Source organism: Amblyomma maculatum, chromosome 9, assembly GCF_055883805.1.
Source record: "Amblyomma maculatum isolate TAMU_Amacu chromosome 9, ASM5588380v1, whole genome shotgun sequence".
Classification (NCBI taxonomy): Eukaryota; Metazoa; Arthropoda; class Arachnida; order Ixodida; family Ixodidae; genus Amblyomma; species Amblyomma maculatum.
In genome coordinates this window covers 59,186,338-59,208,873 of record NC_139352.1, presented here as the reverse complement: position 1 = coordinate 59,208,873, position 22,536 = coordinate 59,186,338, and the positions used below count along the sequence as shown (strand labels likewise).

Sequence of the window (22,536 nt, the reverse complement as noted above, 5' to 3'; positions counted from 1 at the left end):
TCATTCGGGTCTCTCCTTGTGTCTTGTGGTCATGTGTGGCGTCTCGGGTCAGTCTCTCCTTTGTTGTGTCTTGTGGTCCGGGCGGGGGGGACGGGGCGGAGGAACGGCAAGGTCTTGCTGGATCCGGCAGGCTGGGGAACAGCCATGCAGTGCCTCCTAACCTTTCGCCGACGGCGCAAGAAGTCACAGGACGCTGATGCTCCGGACAAGGATGGGGGGGTGATGAAGTACCAGCACCTCCAACCAAATGTTACGATACGGCAAGCCGATGAAAACAGGAGAACAGAGGACAGAGAGATGGTCGATGACAGTGAGATGACGTTTAATGAAAATGTTGCCGGGCCTAGCGCGAGCGCTCCTGTCCGCGCCACTGCCCGCTTTTTCTTCCTTGATGTCGTCCGTAACAATATTCAAGAAAATATAACCATCACATTTATTGCACTCAATGGCCAAGGGTAACTAAACAAAGTTCAAAGAACTTCATGAAGCTCTGTCTTAATCTCTTTCTTGAGATTTAACCATTACTAGGCCTTAGCTTTTGCAGCTTTTCTCAATGTCTTTATTTTCTAATGTAGGTGTGGTAATTAGCTGTTTGCACCTTCTGAGCATAGTCATCTGCTGATGCAGTCGTCACTGATTGCTGCTTTGAAGATCTTCCTTTTTTTTTTGCTGAGACTGTCAAGCTGTTCCTCAGCACAACACTTTTTCAACTGCTTAATATGTTCTTGTTTGTGCCTCATCTGGGCTTCCAAGTAAGCACTATAATGATGTCTTTCAGCTAATACAGCCTTCCATAATTCTTTTGTGACGAGAATGTTAAAAATACCACCATCTTTTTGCACTGCATCATACACAATTCGTTGCGAGATATAAGACAGACCTTTCCCTTTCTCTATGCAAATCTGTCGGTTGACGCTGAAGCCTCTCTCAACTGTTGCTTGACCATGGCTCAACACAAGCAATAATATTTCACAATAAGCACACTGAACTGCAAAAGCTCCCTAAAATATGTGTCTAGACTGGTGGCTTTCTCGAAAAGTTGCAGTTGATGTTTCTGTTCTTGCAACAACTCAGTGTACTCTGCAAGTATGTATCTCGCTGCTGGATCGTCAGTCTTCCTGCTGCTATGAGGGCTTCCAACTCTTTCTTGAGGCCTGCCAGTCACTCGTTAGGCCGGCAGTACTTTTGCCTATGGTCAAGTGAGGAAAGACCTTTAACCACTTGGAACCTATCTGAAAGCTCGTCTATGCAAACTGGTTGCGTCTAGTCAGACGCCAACGCATGTGGAACACAAACAGTCGAGCAGTCGGTGATGGTGATATGACTGTACTCTTTGGAATAGTTGATTACACCACCTCATTGTGGCCAAACAATTATGCACATCCGCCAAAATTGTGAAAATTCCAAGAATTTCTTTTTAAACATCGTATGGAAATATATGTGCAGAGAAAATTTATATTTTGCACGAGTTTCGAGAGATTCTTTTAGCGTAAATCACGATTCCCATCCTCAGAAGGTTAAAAAAATATAAAGTACTTTTAAGGGCCTTGAAAATTATATTTCCAAATTCTAGGATTTTCAAGGGTTTTAGGTACCTGTGCACACCCTGCCATGGTCAATTCTGTCTGCCTGTGCATTGCATTCCCATTGTGAAAGCTATAAATAAAACAAAAATGATGCACCACCCAGTGCAGGGACCACTTCTCCTTTTCACAGAGGACCAATGAAAAAAGAAAATAATAGATGAATACAATAGCAAACAAAACCATACTTCTTGTGCCCTGTTAAACAAAGGCAGTTAGTATATCTCTTTACATTGACAATTATTCAAAGCATACAGTCTCTTTTTTAACCAAGGTTTCAGCACTACCTTTGCCATCATAACATAAGCTTACAAGTCGGACGGTATTGAACACACGCAATGCCCCCCCCCCCCCCCCATATTACACTTTAGAAACAAAAACACCACTACAAAGAAAACACGCCTGTCCACTGCCAGCACACTTCCATCCGGCTAATGTTCATTGTTCACAACCACAAAACTGCCCTGTTCAGTTTTTCATCCAGGGATCATATTACTCAAAGCTCTATTTTCAAAATATCACGGCACGCAACATGTCACAGGAACGTGGTCCATTGCAGTAGTCTCTTTTGTTCTACAACCTTTGAACGGACATCTTGCCGCAAAACCAGCTGGTTCGCACAATGCAACAGGGTAGCCTATAAGTGCACAGATGAACAATGACAGATGGTGGCCATTTTGTCCATGCTGCTTCAGTTGCAGCTTGCGTGGGAATCCTTTTCAGCAAGTGAAACTACAGCAATGATTCCCCGATGTGGGTTAGCAGATGCCTCCTTAAGTTTGTCTGCTGCGCGAAAGTCATGAGACACAGATGGCACTGGAATGGCCTCTCGCCTGTGTGGGTGCGAAGGTGTGTTGTCAGAACGTGCCTCTGTCCGAAGCTCTTGCTGCAGTAACTGCAACGGTACGGCCTCTCACCCGTGTGGATTCGAGTGTGGGCTGCCAAGGTGGCACACTGAGTGAAGCTCTTGTTGCAGTGACTGCACTGGAAGGGGCGCTCCCCAGTGTGCGTCCTCATGTGGTTCTTCAAGCTGCTGTGAAATTCGGTTGCATAGCCACACTCTGGGCACAGCAACCGCTGCTTGCCTCCTGGTGTCCTTTGCTGAGGCAGCAAGCTGCACCAGCGATCAGTGGTGACTGATCCTGCAAAACAAAGAATATGCCTCTTGAATCCCATGGACAACCCTCAATATATTAACAATAATAACCCACAACTCTGGAATAGTTAACATATATTAACATTGCACCCAGCTGGATCTTCTCAATTTGCACGTATATTTGATATCATGTTCAGTACATCAAGGTGAGGGTGCCTGGATCCCGAAAGCATAATTTGTTTTCGTGAAGCTAAGGTGACACAGATTTTCATCACCAGGTAACAGTTTCAAAATAGCCTCATGCTACAAATACACAAATTACTGAGTCTTGGTTATTGTTTACAAAAACACAGATACATAAAACGCGTCATAATCTTCAACACTGGAAATTGAAATTGTGAGAAAGCCATTTAATGCTAAGGTGCAAGCTCTTTACAAGTGTGATCAACAGGTTTAAAGAACCCATTTCTTGCCTCCAAAATTCTTGTGAGCTAAATGAAAATACATAGTCTCAAGCCACAACTGACAGTTACACCAGGCAATGCTGTATTCAGCAATGAAGCCTCATTCTTTTCTTTTTCCCATGTAGCTCTTAGAATCAGACGATGCACCCATGATTAGTGCTTTGTGCACTATGAGACTGCCAATAACACAGAGAAAAACAACACTATCTGCAAAAAAAAATGTTGAGGTGGAGCAGGACTCAGCAGAAGCTGGTGACGAAACAGCAAAAATTATGGAGGAAATCAAGAGTGGACAAAAAAAATTCCAAAAAGAATTGAAAAACTGGATCAGGCAGCCTAATCTGGTGCTAACAATGAACGCTTATGCCCAATTCGCTGCCTTGATACAAAACCCAAGAGCAGAAAAGAAGCCATTACGAGAAATGAAAAAAAAAAATTCCTGACAGATTTAGAAGCCTTAACATTGAACACTGCTAACTACCTACAATAAACATTGCTTGTTAGCAGAGATGTGCAAATATTTGGTTCTTGTCAAGAAAATCTTTGAATAAACATTTTCATATACTTGGCAGCAACGAACACTGCAGACATTCACGAGTCCAACCAAGGTACACCCACAATGTCTGGGCAACAAGATGGCCGAATATCTGCTTCAAAATTTTTAAGTGTAAAACATTTTTTTTTTATCCTTCCATAATGTGTTACATGTGAATGCCCACACACATGGCACTCTGCTTGTCACCTACACAGTTTTTTGAGTGAGAGCTCTGCCCTCTCAGTTTAGTCAGAACTGCCACGTGGGAAATCAGACTGGCTAATCTGCTGAATTTCCCATGGGGCCACGTCCAGGTGTCACCGGCAGGGTGAGTGCTCATGATGTACCAGCGGGCATAACAGGAAGGCCCTTGTCCTTGTTCAAGAATAGTCTGGATGCATAGTTTATCCTTCTAAGCTTTGCTGCAGACCTGAGGCAACGGCAACCACTAGCCATGCATTTGCAAAAGCTGAACCCAGAAGTGCACTGCTTTTAGGCAGCGATTTAACTATCACTGGTCATTTTTTGTTCTTGCACCAGTCTTGCTATGTTTCTGCTATATATTCTACTGCCAGACTGCAGCTGCAAAGAGTGCACACTATTTTTAAATATTAAGGTAGACAGCAGTTGGCTATTTCCTTTTCCTGAAAAATTTTTTTCCATTAGCAGTCACTTGATTCAATAGTCGAATTTTTTTTTTATATATTTATATTTGATTCATGTTTAAAATTTTCCTTTTATGTACTGGGTACCAATATAAATCTGCACAAGCATAAACGTGATTATGAGAATGACCACTGAAAGTCAACATATCCTTTGAGCAGGCATTAAATTAAGTCTATGAAATCACTATCCTGTTCTCCAATTTGCGTTACCCACGGAAATCATGAGCTACATTAATGCACTGCCACGCCAGTCAGCCAGAAGATCCAAAATCCCGGCGATACAGACTGTTTTTCAGAAACTGAGGAGATAATGCAAACAAACAAATGGAAATTTAGTGTGTGAAAACTGTGTACAGCTGAACAATTAGTCCTTGCGAGTATTATAGGGCCAGAATCCTGCACACTTCTACATGACGGCTATTGGACACAATTTCTCTTTGCCAAGCATGGCAGACTGGAAGTCTCATCCCCACTGTTGTCTTTCTGAGAGCTGTCCTGCCCACTGAGAACAAAACACTGTCTGTGGCATTTGTTATAATTTCACTTCTGCCTTTCTCAGATATCGACCCTGCCTTACAAGCACTTTACAAAACCCTTACGAGATAGTAAATAAAAAGCTCATTCACGGGCATGAAATGCGAACCACGTGCCATGTGAAAAATATTTGACCTGTTAATTCTGCTTCATTTTTGTTTTACGAATAAGTCACCTAAGCACAAGACATTGGAATGAAACCTAAGCCTAGCACAACAGCCTAGCATTAGAATTTGCCACTACAGAGGAGCACCTTGGTCCAATGTTCAGTGAAAACACCAAGGTGCAGTAAATATGCAATAAGGAAGCAATTATTCATTAGCATCCACCATAGCATGCCAATATGGCTGCAGAAGAAAGCTACGCAGCTTCCGCAGAAACTTTGCAGAAAAATTGAGGTAGTCAATGATGCATATATGCCACATATACTTAATGAACCCATTTTTTTTAAAGAAAAATTGGCAACAATTTGGGGGGAAGGGGGAGTTGACAATCTTATCACTGTGAAGCCTAATGTCACACTACCAAGATCTGCACAGAGGCCTGCAACAGTGAGGGCACAAATCTGATGGATGCACAATTAAAATTTTCAGAGATATAAGTGGGACTGGGTTTATTACATGACTAAGTATGGTGATCAAAATTAAGGGAAACAAAACTGCAAAACATTAGGTAACTTTGCTTCAATTTCTTCACAGGTCACCTGAACATGAATTAAGAACACTTCATCGTGGCACTAAAAGGCCTAGAGAAAAATGTTGGAGAAAATCATAAAAAAAAGAGCTTGTCACAACAGCAACAGTAGAATTTGCCTTTGCAGCAAAGCACCTTGGCCCAATGTTTAAGGGAAGCGCTAAGGGGAGTAGGCATGCAATAAGAGAGTAATTACCTGCTCATGAACGCACGCACCTAAGCACAGCAATACGGTCACACATCTTTCACAGACACCTCATAGTTGAAAAATTTGTCCTGATCCAGGGTTCAAAATTGGGACCACGGCCTCACAAGGGCAGTCACTCTACCAACCAAGTTAACTAGGGCAGCTAACAGTACTAGGACGAAAGTGAATCAACTTGAAGTAAAATGATTAAACAGCACACTGTCCCACTAGCATGCTGGTTGCTAAATTGATACAATAAATGCACTGCCTCGGGGCCAGCTTCCACAAAAACTACAAAGTTTTCGTTGAAGCTGTATTGCTTTTGCTTATAGCTAGACGGCTACCCTTCTATGGATGCTGATAGGTAATCACCCTTATTATGAAAGCATGCTATAAACCACAGTTTACATTGGTACTTGCATCATAACCAAGACATAGATTTTGCAACAAATAATAAGCAACAAGTCCTCCCTAAACAAAGCACTTTGTACACCTCACAGTGTATACAAAGCACGTAACAATATTTCAATGCTACACATTCAGATCACAATAAAAAATCAGAGCTGAACCATACTGCAAGAGAAACAAAGCAAAACTTCACTTAAAAACACTCTTCCAAATAATATGCCCATCCCCAACACCTACCCCAATATACATGCGTGTAGATTAACTGCAACATTGCTAATCACAAAGCAACAATACTCGAGCTTGCCCATTAAGTCTTTTCAAAAACCGCAGATGCTGTCCATAGTTACAAAGGTGGACACAAGCAGCACTGCCACAGCTTTATGCCAGTGTGGATGCAAGGGAAATTCCAGGTGGCTGCTGCCTCCTGCCTGCAAAGCTCTTGCTATAAAATATTGTAGAGACCCAAAGCAACAGGTGCAGTTGTGCACGCAAGTTCTGTCAGGCAGTTAGACTGTCACTTGAGCAGGCGGTGACCAAGCCTGTGCACGGGAAGAAAGCATACATTCCATGAAATGCAGTCTCAAGGACACACTATGGTGGCTCAGTAGTTAAGACGGTCAGCTACTGAACCGGAAAATGAGAGTTCAAACCCGATCAAGGCGGTCGTGTTTCCATGGAGGCAAAATGCGAAGGTGCCCGTGTGCTGTGTTATGTCAGTGCATGTTAAAGATCCCCAGGTGGCTGAAACTATTCCCCAGCACTTCTTTCTTTCACTCCCATCATCCTCCCTTTCCTTACAGCAAAGTTCAGGCGTCCACAAAGAAGTGTGATAGATATTGTCTTTCCTTTCCTATAAACCAATTTACAATGTTTACAAAGTCTAAAGGCACAAAATGCAGCTGGTTAACTGCTTAAAAACTGTTAGTGCCTTTAAAAAAGTTTTGTGAACGCTCAACACAGTCTTACTACAAAGTCTGCCTTAGGTCAACCTAACCATTAAATTAAATATGTTCTCTCTTGAACCTGTACGCTTCATATCAGCACCCAGGGTCATGAAAAAACACTTGCAAAGTTCAATCTTATTTTTATAAGTATTGATTTCTTGGCTTTGCACATACTAGATATCTCCCTCAATTTCAAAGAAAAAAATATTTAACAGCATGTAAGCAACAGGCACTTGCACGTGAAGACATTCTTGGTAACTAAGATGACATTTGCAGCTGTTATGAGAATAAGGGCGACATGGCAATGAGTTGGGTTCATCCTGAATGTGTGATACTGTCAACGTAATTTGTGGGAACTGAGAACAATACAATGCATGAAAATAAAGTAAAACCGCCCTTCCAAAACAAAACACTGAGGTGGGACTCTGTGCTAACTTAATTAAAAATGAGGCAAAAGAATAGAACTAGGTAAGCTGAGGTTTCACGAAGCAGCCTCAGGGCAATAAGCATAAAAAAAGTTACATATTCGACACTGATTCATGTGATGCTGGCATTCACCCTTGTGGCGCCACACCAAGCATGGGCCATTTCAAAACTCTTTAGACAGAGGACTTTTGAACTGTGGCAACAGTCTGTGGAAGACTTGAGCTTAAACACCCATCGACAGCAGAACACAGAACGTCAAAACATGTATACGTCACATTCTCAAGAACAAAAATGTAATAGAGAACCCCTTTTGTCTTTGTTTCTTAAAAAGCACTAGAAATAAATTTTTAAAGATATCTCACTCTACCCTGCATGTTCTGTGAAGCTAGAAAAAGCATTAGGCAGAAATATCACCATCCACTTATACGGCAATGTCTGCATCTTCACTCTGTGCAACTTCCGTCACCCATGTAAAATAAAACAAACTGTGACAAAAACCATTTGCTATAGACAGGAAACACCAATTTTCTTCAAGTGCTATTAATTTAATTGTAATAATAACTGCAGATGTACTACATTATAAAGCCAACAGTAGTGTGCAAACTTTAACTTCATTTTATTTTCCTTGGATATGCATCATTCAAAAAAGGCAAGGGCATAAGAATCGGAGACAAGCTGACACGAGTATTCCGAGAAGTAAGGGCATAAGAGTCGGAGACAAGCTGACACGAGTATTCCGAGAAGTTTGTGTTACCCAAAACTTTGACATACTACAGGCCAGAAAGAGAACAGATTTTCGTAAATTTGACAGTGCCTGAATACCAACAAAACAAATTAGATCTCCCTTGGTGCTTTCAAATATGTGTAACAGGCCAAATTGTGATCAATAACCATGTGTATGGCACAAGGAGCTACAGATTAACAAACCTGGCTGTCATTTATGAATTGTGACTGTAGGATAATAAGGCAGTATATGTGTGGATTAGCATCAACTAAGTGCAGCCCTCCTTAAAGCATTATATAAGTGTAAGACTTTGACTAGAATCTGATTACTGAAGACAATGAAGCTGCAAGTGAACGTCACTCAAAACCTAGTATAAGCTGAAAAGATGGTGAAATTTTTACAGAAAAGTGTCAACAAAACTGTAATTATAATTTAACCATCAAATAACAAGCAGTGAAGAAACCTGCAAGCACTGGTGACCACTCTTTATGTAGAGAAATGCATCAAGGAGTACAGACAATTGGTAATGATTTGGCAATTAACACTGCCATACTATTGTAGCAGCCAAAAAATACAGTGATGATATCATCCCAGCGTAGGAATCACTCTTACCATTTACAGAGCAAAAACAACAACAGAAAATGCACACATTTTGTGTTTGATTTGTTGGACACAGCAGTAAACAAAAGCAGTCCCCAAGCCTTGTTAAGAAAAAAGGCAAGTCGTGTTTGCAAGAAATAAATCTTCAAAGAAAGCACAGAGTAAGAAGAGCAACTTGGTTTTGCTACATCAAAGAAAGCCTTGCGGGGCATCCACCAAGTGGCGCTCGGATTTGGCAAACAAAGGCACTGGCACAGCTAGCACTAACAAGGAGCCACTGTTTGGTTGATTTTGTGGTCCATAATGTAAAGGCTTCCTCCCCATTATATTGCAGGCACACGCATGCACCACAAAATGTGCCACGATTGCTTGTCTGTTTCTTTCTGAATCATACAGTGCCCTAGCCATGTTGTACTCGTTTCTATATACACATGCCACCCAGGCAGATGAGTTTAGCACTTGTTCCTTAAGGTCTTTCTGCTTGTGAGCCATGGGCGGCATTGTTGCCTTGTAGTGGGTATTACAACTGCACCAGTAAAGCTGTGAAGTATGTCAGGATTAAAGCTTGACATCTGCACATGGCCACACTTTAGCTTCAGCCATCTTGAAGTGCATAGCACACACAAATCATGTATTAGAAACTTGTGACTCAACTTAAAAGCTGCAGCATCGGTGGCAAACCGGTGGTCTACAAGCGAGCAAACATTTTCTTCTGCCATACCGTTGTTCATGGTCAACAACAAAACTGTCCATTGCCAGCACTTCACATACACATCACTAGCATTCAAACAATACAGTGCTTCTGTCATGTTCACGGGTGCAGAGGCACATGAAAGGATGTGGGCACTATGCACGTGACCAGGCATCAAGTGAGACTGCTGCTTTTTTTGCTGATCTTGTTTTGTGTAGCCAGCTCTAAGAGAACTGATATGTGGACACAAAAGTAAGATATATTAGCTGCTGGAGGAGGAACAGAAGCGAGACTGGTTAACAAGCTAAAAGAGCATTGCAATGGAAGCACGAAAGTTGATTATTATGTGGGGATACACATGAATCCCCTGTCTCATTGTAATGGCTGCACATAATTATCACCCGAGGTTACGCATGTGCTGTTAGGAAGGATGGTGAGAGGAGGGCACACCGGCCACCTCCCACTGCCTCCCAGTCTCCCGCAGTGACACCACCGCGGCTTCCCCTTTCTTCCTGGCACGGCTGAGAGAGACCTCCTTTTCACAGTCCGGAGCAGTGCGCTTCCCGAAATTTTATCGTCTTTCATCGGGTGAATGTGAACGGTTCAGACTTTCCTGCCAGGAAGACCATAGCTGTCACCTGAATCGCCCAGGTTCAGACTTTCTGCCAGGGAGACCACAGCTGTCACCTGAATCGCCCAGTCATAGTATGCATTAACTACTGTGGGCCGTGAGCACGAAGCCACGCCAGTTGAGCAGAATGCTCCTCTCCCCTTTTCATGTGTGGTTCCCCCTTTTAGTGGTTTTCTTTCACCCCGTATGCGAACGTGACGTTTACTTCCTGTGTACTCGGGCAGAATAAAGCCTGCTTTAAGTATGCAACTCGTGTTTGTCACCTCCGGCAAACAACCTGCCGCAGTAACAACTTGCACCGCGGGTTGGAGGTGACAGCTCTGACTGTTAGGGCTGGCAAGCTCGGGCTAGAAAGCAACTTCCGCATTTAGCCCCCTTTACAGCATTGTCAAAAGAGTAACCCCCCATAACCTTTGTTGGGACGCTAGCAAAGGCTCGTGAAGGCCGATATTTGTCTTTTTTTGGTGCTCTTTCAGCTTATCGGCACTAGCAGGGTATCATTGCTCTCATGTTTAGTTAATTTTATTGACGCGATGACTAATACTCTTTCTCTATATATTTTTCGCCTACTTATCCGAACTTTCACAATTTTGTTTATTTAATATCAGCAATAAAAAATTTGACACTGGGGGTAAACTTTTCTTGAAAATCTTTTCGAAAACCTTATCTGTTAACTGCTTACTACAAATTTTTACACATCTTACATCTCTGTTTTGGCAATACTACAGCAGGTAATGCATTTCAACAACATCCCTGCCAGTAATTAGCCTCTTAACACTCGCAATCTTTGAACAAAGACCTCAGAGAGAAACTGATCCATAAAATGCAGAAGAGTCATCCACAAACACATTAGTGAATGATGACAGAACAAACCACACATTAATCAACAGTGCATGCCTTAGAATGAGAGTTTTGTTCATGCTATATCAAACAAAAGTGACACTAGCGCAGTTTTCCTCTTGCATGGGAAAACATGTGGTAATTTAAGTTCTGCTTGCATGCAAAAAGTCCTGGGACAAAGCTGACATTGGTATGGCTTCTCGCCTGTTTGGATACGAAGGTGCATTGTTAGGTGGCTACTTCTAGCAAAGCATTTGCTGCAATGGGTGCACTGGAAGGGGCGCTCTCCTGTGTGCGTCCTCTCATGGTCATTGAAGTTTCTCCAAACAGGCGTCGAATAGCCACACTCTGAACACAGGTACAACCGCTTTCCCACAGTCGAATTCCACTGACCTGGTGCGCCACTCAAAGCGATCAGTGAACCTGCACAATGAAACAAAGGATACATTTCTAAAATGCCATAGACATTCTTCAGTGTAGAGAGCTGGCACACCCTTCAAGAGCTAACAGTACGTAGGCAGAGATGCTCTACAGCACTTCTCAATTTACTCACATAAAAGGTGTCAACATTAAGAAAGCCAAAACAATAGATCAGTTCCAAATCAGATTTTTGGTTCCAATATTGCACTTCACACCAGCGCAGACTGCTAATAGCCTTTCTGAAACTCTAGCTCAATCAAGTTACCAATATTACGACCTACTACATGACTTATCAGAGTCCCTCACCATAGGCACACACAGCGCATTTCACAGTCTGCTGCATCACGCAAACAGCTTAGTCAGAAAAAAAAAATGAGGGTTATGAAAGTACCAAACAGGATCGATTCTAATGATACAAAGAACCTTTTCAGTCATTCTAATTGCTTCAAATATATCAAAGGTTTGGAATGGTTTATGGCACTATAAGCTGAGTCTCGTCCCAAAGTGACTTAGGCTATGAGAGAGACTGGAGTGAAAGGTTCCAGTAATCTAGGCTACCTATGGTTCTTTAACATGCACTGACATTGCACAGCCGTGGCCGAGATTTGATCTTGCATCCTTGGGTTCAGGAGTTCAGTGCTCTATCCGCTGAGCTACCACAGTAGAGCATCTAGCCAATGATCCGAGTACTACAGGCAACTATGTGTAAAGGTCCTGCTTCAGATAAATAAATCAACTGCACCAAAAAGTGAGTAAAGCATTTTGCCTTGCTACAAGGTGTTTCTTTTCTTCTTTCAATTGCACTGCAGATGTAAAAAGCAGGCTGAGCAACTATGAACGAAGCATCTCGCAATGCAGAATTCTGTGAGCCAGATTTGTAGAGCGACAGCATATGAATCAATTGACGAACTTCCATGAAATCCAAAAGAGGTTGATGGCAAAACTGGGCAAAAATCGGAATCAAATGCACACAATAAACGCTTACCTACATAATGTACATAATCCGTTTGTTATGAAGTCAAATGCAACATTAATGACCATGTACACAACACCATGCAAAAAAGCTTGCCTTTGCATACAACAGAAGACAAAACAAAGAACAAAAAAAAAAAAAAAACAGACACAACATGAAGAAGTTTAGTAAACAGAAGCAAGTAAAGGGATTGTTGCTCAAAGTCCCACATGATGTTCAGACCATGCAGGAAATGCCCGTTGCAATCAGCTCTGATATTCACTATTTCCCCTGTGTATCACACACTATAATAAATGGCTTCATGTACAAGAACAGACACCCAGCGAATGAGTTAAATCACGTCTGATGTCATTTTAAACATGAACTAATAGTTACTGCCAAGCTTTTCCCACCCAGCAAACTAGCAGAAACACTTTGCTCACGTAAGCAATTATGTTTTACAGGCAATCACTGAATCTATCAAAGCAACTATTTATTAGACACATCCAGTATTGAAATTATACTCAGTCACAGATTACTGATAGCACCACCTATAATTAGTTACCGTTATTTACACGTACTATCGAGCACGAAAGACTGCACAACATGCGTGCATTATTACAACCATATGGGTATTTCTTCATGCAGCATGGCACCCTGTTGCTAAGACTGTCACCAATGCTTTACTTTCACAGGAACGAAAACCCTCATTTTGCTTTCATATGACACCCTCTGATTGCCTCCTTCTGAGTGTCAAACACTGCACGCAAACCCGCCTGAAAAATGACGCATGCCACAAGCCATTTCAACAAGGCACAACTGGATGTCAGTGCACACCATCAAGCAAACAACCACCACACAAGCACCGTTATACAAAACAACTAACGAGCATAAAACAGATGAAGCAAGTACAATCTTGCTAGTGGTGAGCTGGGCTGCTAGGTGATGCATCAATTAAAGCTGGCCAAAATGCTGTGTGTTTCACAACCTTTATTCCCGGATACAACAAGAGCATGTGCAAACGCCGTTATGAGTGTATGCAGCTGCGTCTTGCGAATAATTCTCAAGATGCAATGTCAAGGTTTCATAACAGATAAACAGCCAAATATGGCAGCAAAATGACTGCCTGCTCCTATGAACATACAATGAAAAATATGTGAGGCAAGTTAGTAGAGTATTATGTACAATGTAGAACAAAACAGAGTTTGCAAACATGCAGTGTTAGTGCAAGCAAACACTGAGATACTCGACTTGGACTTCACTGCAGAAAAGGAAGCAGTTAAGATGCCAATGGCCTGGTCTTAAGTACTAACTGGAGACGCACTTAATTTAAAGCATAAGAATGTTAGCTTCCAACCTTAAAAAAAAAAAGAAAAAAAAAGAAAAAAAAAGCCATAACTTCTGCTCAAGAATTCTTACATTTCTTTTCATGCTTTTTCTTTTTTCCCTCCCTGCTTCTGCGCAAAAACACAAAGGACAAAGTGGCAAGCCAAGGTCCTTTCATGCAATCTACCTTTAAAGCGATAGCACTAAATGCCCCGTTTGGTGGAAAAGTGCAATGACACTATCAGCGTGTCAGGATTGGCCTGTTTGCTTTATGGGTGTAAAATACCGAAGCAAAAGATGCTATGAGGGGCACCAAAGTGGAAGGCTCTGGAAATTTTGACCACATGGGGTTCTTTTAATGTGCACGAACAGCACACAGTACACAAGCGCCTTTTTTTTTTTGCCTCTATTGAAAAGCGGCCACTGTGGCTGAAATTTAATCCTGCGTCCCAGGGTTCAACCGCTGAGCGCTGAGAACAAGCGAGATGAAAACGAAGCCCTTTCGTGTGAAATATCCCTGGGTTTATATGCTAGTCAAAAATTCACTCAAAAAAAAAAACAAAGCCTCTTGCTTGAAAGAGTAAGAGAAGTCTTGCTGACACATCTGATGTCCTATAAAATAAAATATGCTTCTACTACTTCTCTCAACTTTTCTCAGTGCCAATATAAAATTTTAACATGGTTAAATAGGGGAGTACATTTCTTCTTCATTGTCTCACAAGGCTGGCAATGGGAGACCAGAAAAGTTTTGTCCTTGCCACTTTCAAAGTTGTTTCGGTGTTCCTGTAGTCTCTTGTTGATACACCGCCTTGTCTGTCCTAAATAACAGGCTGCACAAGTGAGCGGAAACCAGTGAACAACACTGCTCTTGCAGGTGACAAATGGGTCTCTATGCTTAACACCACATTCCTGCTTCCTAGATTCTCGTTCCCTTTGAATATTCGGGCAGATCCTCTTCATCTTGATCGGGGCGGTCAATGTAACCTCTACACAATATCTCTTGCCAACATTCTTGAGGCCATGTGAAATCCTATGCACATATGGCATCACCGCAACTTTCCTCTTCTTCTCACCCATACTGGGCAGGGATTGCTGCCTGGTTCTTTTTAGGCTCTTCAGTAGACGAGAACAGGACTCATTAATAACAAAATCAGTATGAAAGCTCTTGGGTATGCATACTCTTTTAAACAAGGACTCTGTAGGCAAACTGGCTGGCCATATACAATGCAGTTTTTAAAAAAATCCCCAGCTGAATGCCGCTTGAAAATGGCGAACAGTTTTACAGAACAGCTGGCACTATGTGTGGTCACCATGGTGGGGAAGAAGTTACGGAACAGCCACATGTGGAGCACAGGAGTGACGGCCTTCCTGCCCGCAACTGTTGCTTAGACGGAAGCCTTAACTTCCATCCCCAGCGGCTAAGCCTGCAAAACAAAACAAAGAATAAGTAAAACCCTTTACGGGGCCCAATTGTTGGTTTTTCTCAGTGTTGGTAGAAATGCATTACAAGTAACGGTATTAGCGATGTCAGTGTATGTTAAAGATCCCCAGGTGATCAAAATTACTTCGGCGCCCTCCACTACCGGCACCCTTCTTTCTTTACACTTTCACTCCCACCTTCCTCCCTTTCCTTACTGCACGCTTCAGATATCCACAGAACAAGATGACAGATACTGCGCCTGTCCTTACCTTTGAACCAATTATTATTATTATTATTATTATTATTATTATTATTATTATTATTATTTATTAACAACATTATTAATGTGTTACTTTTCTTTGGTACCTTAGCAAGATACTTGTTACCATTTCCAAACTGTAACATGTAACATACTTGCGTTAACATTTTTCAGTAATGTGCCATGCTACGTTACTAGTTACTTTTTATTCCAACTGTCGCCGCACCTGCCCTCCGTCCCCTTTTTTCAGAAAAAAGAAAAAGAGCAGAGCACATAATGTGATGCTGCAAACAAAAGTGTACAGGTGCTCTCGATGACGCTTATCGCAGCTCGTATGTATACCGAAAACACCTGCCCTTGACGACACACTCAACTAAACAATGGTCAAAATACCCATAAAACACGAAACGTGTATGAATACTCATTCACACACTTGCCTGTTGCTTAAATTCAACAAGTTGTAGTTATTAGAATGTTGTCACTACAATACTCTGGCATTGTTTATCAACTTTGGTTTGAAAATAAATTTTCTATCTACAACTGCAGCTATATTTCTGGTTATTGAATTCCTAAATGAGTGAGGCTGACCGTGAACATTTTCACATAAACACTCTATTTTTTTGCGGTAAATATACAGGGTCAAGTGAGAAAAAATGTTTATGAGCACTAATATATTTTTCCCAAACTGTGCCATTTAAGCATTTCTTTATTGCTACACAATTTGCGTGCCTATTTTAGCAGAAGCACACTGAGCATTTTGGAACACCACATTTTTCAAAAGAAGCATAAATTTTTTGCGCACTGTGATGTTTTCTTTGTGAAGTCGGAACTGATGACGAAGTGTCGTTTTGTGTTTAATGTCGCATTCAGAAAATGGCGTCACCCTGTGCCACAGGGTTAGAAGCCATCACATGTAACTGCGGGCAACTTTAGGCAAAGTATTCTCGTTAAATGAGGATTTCGGCTAAAACCTCTTGGATTAGAAGCTTTGTGTGAAATATGAGCTTTGTAAAATTGTTATAATGAGTTCTTCGCAGTAAAGACGCACTGATCAAAATTTATGCCATGGAGTAACGGCACAGTAACGTGTGGTTCTTTTTCTCGGTAACACATGGTGGTAAAGCGTTCCTTTTTCTTCAGCATGACAAGTAACATATTTAGTTACTGTTTTTGGCAATGCCTACATACAGTGAAACTTCAGTTGAACGAACTTCAAGGGACCATAGGAAAATGTTCGTTGAAGTGAAAGTTCGCTGAACTGATTTACGTGCATGGAAGCTTTTTCCATTAGCACCAAGAAGCCGTTTTGCGGTAAATATTATACTCGTAATACAGTAGCCTTCTGCAGCACTTTTGAACTTACGACTGCAGTGGTCTTGGCCTCAGTCCCTGTGTGCAAGTTCCCGTGAGGTCTGCTGGGCAGCAGAGGCATTCATTTCCTCCAAGCAGGTCATTCTTTTAGCAGATCACGATTAACCAGCATGCATATGTATGCCTTTCTTGGAGCTAAGAGGCTTTGTAGGGCTGAAGTTGTGGCTGTGGGTGGCTATGACTGTGGATCCAATTAAGCATGAAAAGCTAGCTAGTGATTCCGCTGGATACAAGCTTGTTTAGATAGCCAGTCAAGCTTAGAGCTAAATGACGGCCAGTTTACGTCATGTGCTAATAAAATATGTTTCTCAACATACTAATATTCAGCAAAACGTGGACGTTGTTCTGATTGAAATACTCAGTATGAGGTGGGAGACACAGGATGACGCTATAGAAAATGTTCGTAGAACTGAAATGAGCAATTGAATTTTGTTAAAATGAAGGGCATTGGCATAGCATTCAATAGAGCTTTGGCGGGGGAATTTAATAAAGTTTGTACAACTGAATACTTCGTTTAAGTGACGTTTGTTCAAGTGGTATTTTACTGTGCTCGTTTTTCTCTCACAGCCACGCAAGCCAAGCCCGAACGATGCAGCCATGAATGGTCACAAAACCATGCCAATTACAAGAATGATACTTTTTGTTTGCTCTGTTTAATAACCACAAACAATCAACTAGCCGGCACTTCTGCCTTTGGAAACTATGAAAGGCGCTTTGTGGGATATGCAATCTTGACAAACTTGCAGTGTAAGAGCAATACACACTACACTCAAGAAACTCTGATATGGAGCCCAACAGAAGCTAGAAGGGAAATTGAATAATAATTGCGGGGAAGTGAAGTATAGACAGAGAAGGCTCCCGATGTGCAGCTTAAATGCTGCAAAACAGATAACGGGTGAAATGAAAGCAGAGCAATGGTTCCTGTGAACATAAAAATTGTACTGTAAAGGTCAAGCTGGTGCTATATTATGAAAAATGCGAGAAAACAGACATAGTAAAACAACAGTGCACAAACATGCAAAGAATGAACATGACTGCTAAAGCTAAGGTATTCTTCAGCAAGCTGCACAGCACTTCAAACAAAAGGCAAACAAGAAGAGCTTGGCTATGAGTAAACCACAAACTGGTGAAGCAGAGACTTCTGCGTCACATACCCTAATGGGTCACATACATATCGTGCTGCAATCACCGGACATGATGTTTTACAGTGACTTCAAGTTATACTCAGCTTATAACGATTGGCAGAATTTCTTTCGAAGCAATTTTCCGTTCAAAGGCCACTTTCTAGGATTTTGACGCAAGCTCCAACGCCTGCAAAATATATATATATATATATATATATATATATATATATATACAGCATGCATGCACAGCTAAGTCCAGTTGCAAACAGCTGTCTTTATCTGCCTCCGCAGCTGGCACCTTGCTTTTCGTCTCCATCAAAAAGCGGCTACCGCAGCCAGGATTCGATTCTGCATCCTCGGGCTAGGCGCCCTAACCCCTACACCACCACGGCGGGTTCTTGCAGGAGCTTTTGGACAACCACCCCTAGGAGAATGCAATCAGCACATCAAGACTGATGTCATCAGTAGCATGCAGTGAACAATGCAGTGGCAATGCAGTGAACAAAGTCAGCCAAATATAAGAGGCTCCAAAATTTTTTCTATATCTCAGTAGTGATCACAGAAACGTTTTTGGTATGGTTTAGGAAGTTTAGCGTTATATGAGGGACGCCATAGAAGAGGGCTCTAAATAACTGACTACGTAGGGTTCTTTTATGTGCACCAGTATCACACTGTATGTGGGCGCATGGTGTTTTGCCTCCACTGAAAGGTGACCACCGCCGTGGTTAGTATCGAACCCAAGTACTCCGGCTCAGTAGCCGAGTTCCTTAACCACTCAGCTACTGTGGTGAGGCTAAAGCACTTTTGGTACATGCAATCAATCTCATGGTAATGGGTACAATCCCTAGACGAGGACGGAGGAAAACCGGTAGGCACACAAGCAATAAAAGCAAATGTGCAAACCGTTCTTCCGCCCTCCTTGTCTAGGTGGGCGCTGAACAATTTTCATGTAAAGTACCAGCACACCCAAACTTCCAGTTAGGGTGCAATAGCACCATAAAAATACTTCAATGCGCAGCTTCAATATCTCATAACAGGTCAACGGTACAAAGAAAACAGGGTACGAGTGTTTCTGTGAACACAAAATGAAAATCTGTGAAGTAAGGCTGTGCAAACAGGGACAAGTTAGAGGTACATTACACAAAAGAGCCATCGTTCTACAGCAACAGTCCTAACAAGGTGCAGTGCTTGTGATAGGGGACACTAAAATGCCCTTCACCAGGCTGCACTTTAGCAAGCAGCAGGTGACACAGCCACTGCCAACAAACTACAAACTGGTGCACTGAAAACATGCACTGCATTAGAAGATGGGTCTCAAACTGGAATAAAAAAGAAAAAGTGGTCTATATTATCATTTAAAACCAAAACGTCCCATCATCCCAACTCATATATTTTCGTTTTTGGGCTTCCTACATGGGCACACAAGAAAATTTCATATGCTGAAGGTGCCTTACAACCTGAGGCAATAAGCATCATTAAACAAAGAAGAAAGGGTAGCTCCTGTGTTTGTTGAACAATTCTGACACCAGTGATGCACTTCGATGCCTGTGCCAAGATAAACCACATCCTTGCAATACAATTTATGTTAGTCAACATAGCAGGAGGCACACTGTATACAGAGTGCAAACTGCACACATTTTGATATGCACTATGAAAAATAAAACTGAAGAAAATTAAGCCTTGTCTGCCATCCCCAGTTGCACACCAAAAGGAAGTAGCACATCTGCTGGTTCATTTGCCTCACTGGCACATCTTTTTGAGCAGAGGTCTTCTGAATACTGGAAACACACACACACAAGCCTGACAAGAGAAGAGAGAAAAGGTGTACAAGAAACACAACAAGAGGTAATCGCAAAAGCCTGGCACTGCAATAATTCCTTCAAACAAAGCCGTAACTTTAAAGCGTTCTCCAGAATGGTGAACTCTTATAGGAACAAACGTGTAGATTTTAAGTTTCTATATATGTGTCAGGGCCTGCCACTTTCAGACTGCTTCTGTACAGTGACATACAATCACAATGAATTGAGAAGCCCACATCATAACGGTAGCAGGAACAACACATGCAAGTCAACAACTCTAAGTGCAGAATGAACAAATTCAGGATGATTCCATGGGATAACCTGTTAGTCGCCATCCATATGCATAGCTAATACCTCTAGCACAAAGGGATGAGAGCTGAAGCAAACTCACTGTTCCCAAATACACAGTGGCAGTTGAAATCATTAGATATGCCCATGTAAAGTGAGTGGGAGTTGCTCTACAGGTGTTTGCCAGTGAATTTTTTTCTCAGCAATTTTGATGGGAGGTGCAAGGCCTACAAAAATTGTTTTGATTTGGTTTTGGGGTTTAACGTCCCAAAGCGACTCAGGCTATGAAAGACGCCGTAGTGGGACTCCGGAAATTTCGACCACCTGGGGTTCTTTAACGTGCACTGACATCAAAAATTAATGCAGTGGTGTAGCAAGTGAGAAATGAATATCCCATGTTACAATGAGCCATGCTCAATTGCTCCATGCATTTCAGAAACACATTCTAGACATTAGTCATGGAAGACTCATTACGCAGAAAGAAAGAGTTCCTTGCATTCTCTGCAGCTGCAACTAGCTAATATGGATTATGGTCTCAACTTTTGCATAGCAGCAGGCAGATTTGAAACTTCCTTTTATGATCACAATGTCCGTCTTGCGGAGCTAAAACTTGCGACTGTCTTTGTTGGCATGAGCCACAGGTTCACACCTCACAGTACAATGTACTTAGTACTGTCTTTTAAACCTTTTTACTCACGTAACTGTCTATACTGAGTGGTTTTACCCATGCTAACACAATAAGAGAGGTATCACTAGGGCCAGGGGCAGTGGTTTGGCAAATAATCTTCCTTTATGCACTGTATCCTCAAGCCTGCCTCAAACATTTTCACTGTGTGCGATGCGGCACTTAATTCGGTAAAATGTAGCTGAATATATTACCATTTAGATAGAATAGAAGCGAAAAAGCATGCATGCAGTATTTCTTTCAAAACGTAGTTATAGAAAACGCAGAGGAAGTAAACATTTCATGACATAGGCGATAATCTGAGCCAACAGCATGGAATTTAACAGGAAGAATAAATAAGAAAACAAATAATGCGAACAGTGTCTGGGCATGTAAAAACGCGTGCATCAATGTGTGTCGCAATTTTCAAACGCGTTCTGATTGCAACTTGCAACATTCGAAACGGAGGTTCAAGCGAAAAACAATGTAGACGACCAGGCAGGCTCTGAAGCTTTGTCGAAGCGGTAACCACTTCCATTCCTCAGCCCCCTCAGCGTCGTACCCAGTGCGGCCCAGTGCAACCAGTATCAACGGCCCGCATCAAGCCCACATGCCCATGCAGGGGCACGGTGGCTTGAAACATTTACAGTAATGACGCCGTCAAGCCGCGCATTTAACGACGGAGTTTAAAGATCGTACGAATAGGTGCAGTACACAAAGAGCTTGCATGACAAGATACACTTACGAGAGCCCGCGGATTTGTCCAATCGCAATGAACAAGCTACGAAGGGTCAAGCTTAAGCAGCTATGTTTTACAGCGCCGCTCGCACTACGTTGCACGAGCGCTGACTTCATCGTCCAAGAGTCCACGGGCACCGCGCGCGAGACCATAGGCGAGACTCCCTAGCCAGCTGACGTAGTAGTGTGTGTCTGGGCGCATGACGAGCGTCCGCACAACTGCGGACAAACGCAGACACAGCACCCTACATGCGTTCACTGCATATTACCGACAGTTTTCGTGAGAAATCACGCCCTCGATATTGTCAAGCCATTTAGTTTCGTTCTTCCCAGCCAGCGCCTCCCAGCTCATTACTGCAACGTGTAGTACCGGGTACTTTCAGCAGCACGTCTGAACTTGGCTCCAAGCCGCATCTCATTCAACGCCTTTCGAAAAAGAAACTATAATCGCAGTATATCTGGCACCTTTCACAGCTCACCCTTTACACAGCCTTCATCTTTAAATCCAAGCCGAAGAAGTTTGAAACAGCCTGAAACGCCCGCCATTGATCATCGATGTTTCCTCGGTGAGCCGTCCACAAAGCACATTTTCCAGAACCACACGAGTTACGTCTTCCCTTGGAGGAACACTTCTCCTCTGTCATTTCATACTCTAGTTCTTCTTTAGCAATATCTATTATGGGCAATCCATCAAGCACCAAACTAGCCAAACATTCGTGCTTTGATTGCTTTCGTTCCATACCTCGTCCATTCTTTGGTGATGATGATGGTGACAGGCAGATGAGCGGAAAGACCAAGAGTATGCAAGAGTACCTAACGCCATGGCTGATGCGCATTAACAAGACTCTAAAGTGGACCTTGATGCAGCTTTCCCTATTTCCTAATTATATAAATGTAGTGTTGAACGCGGTGGTGTAAAACATCGAATTTCTTATCTCTGCTGTTTCGGTTTCAGAAGCCAACATTTTGTTGTTGCACCCTTAAAAACTGGAACATAATCGCAGTTTCTTCACTCACTGCTTGGCGCATACTGGCTTAGCCATCGCTAGAATAATGAAGCGAAACTGACGAAACAATGCATTCGATTATTTAGGAAATATTCGAGACTTAATAATTACCAGACGACACTGCTGGATGGACCAACCAAATTTTTT

The 22,536-nt window shown here is 42.2% G+C and overlaps 1 protein-coding gene across 4 annotated transcripts in view; it reads right to left on the bottom strand.

The window, feature by feature from the left end:
* LOC146179138 (uncharacterized) overlaps positions 1–22,125 on the bottom strand; it is a 29,911-nt gene extending 7,786 nt beyond the window's left edge. Inside the window, exons 1-3 of one of the 4 annotated variants that reach the window (XR_014700691.1) lie at positions 21,862–22,125; positions 15,030–15,143; positions 11,353–11,444 (exon numbers count right to left, since the gene is read on the bottom strand). Coding sequence is in view for 1 of the 4 variants with exons in the window: in XM_084578829.1 (XP_084434955.1) it covers positions 2,452–2,725; positions 21,862–21,928 (341 nt within the window). In the remaining 3 variants the exon portion in view is untranslated. The other 3 variants (XR_014700692.1, XM_084578829.1, XR_014700690.1) reach the window with 3 other exon arrangements.
* Positions 22,126–22,536: the final 411 nt, after the last annotated feature.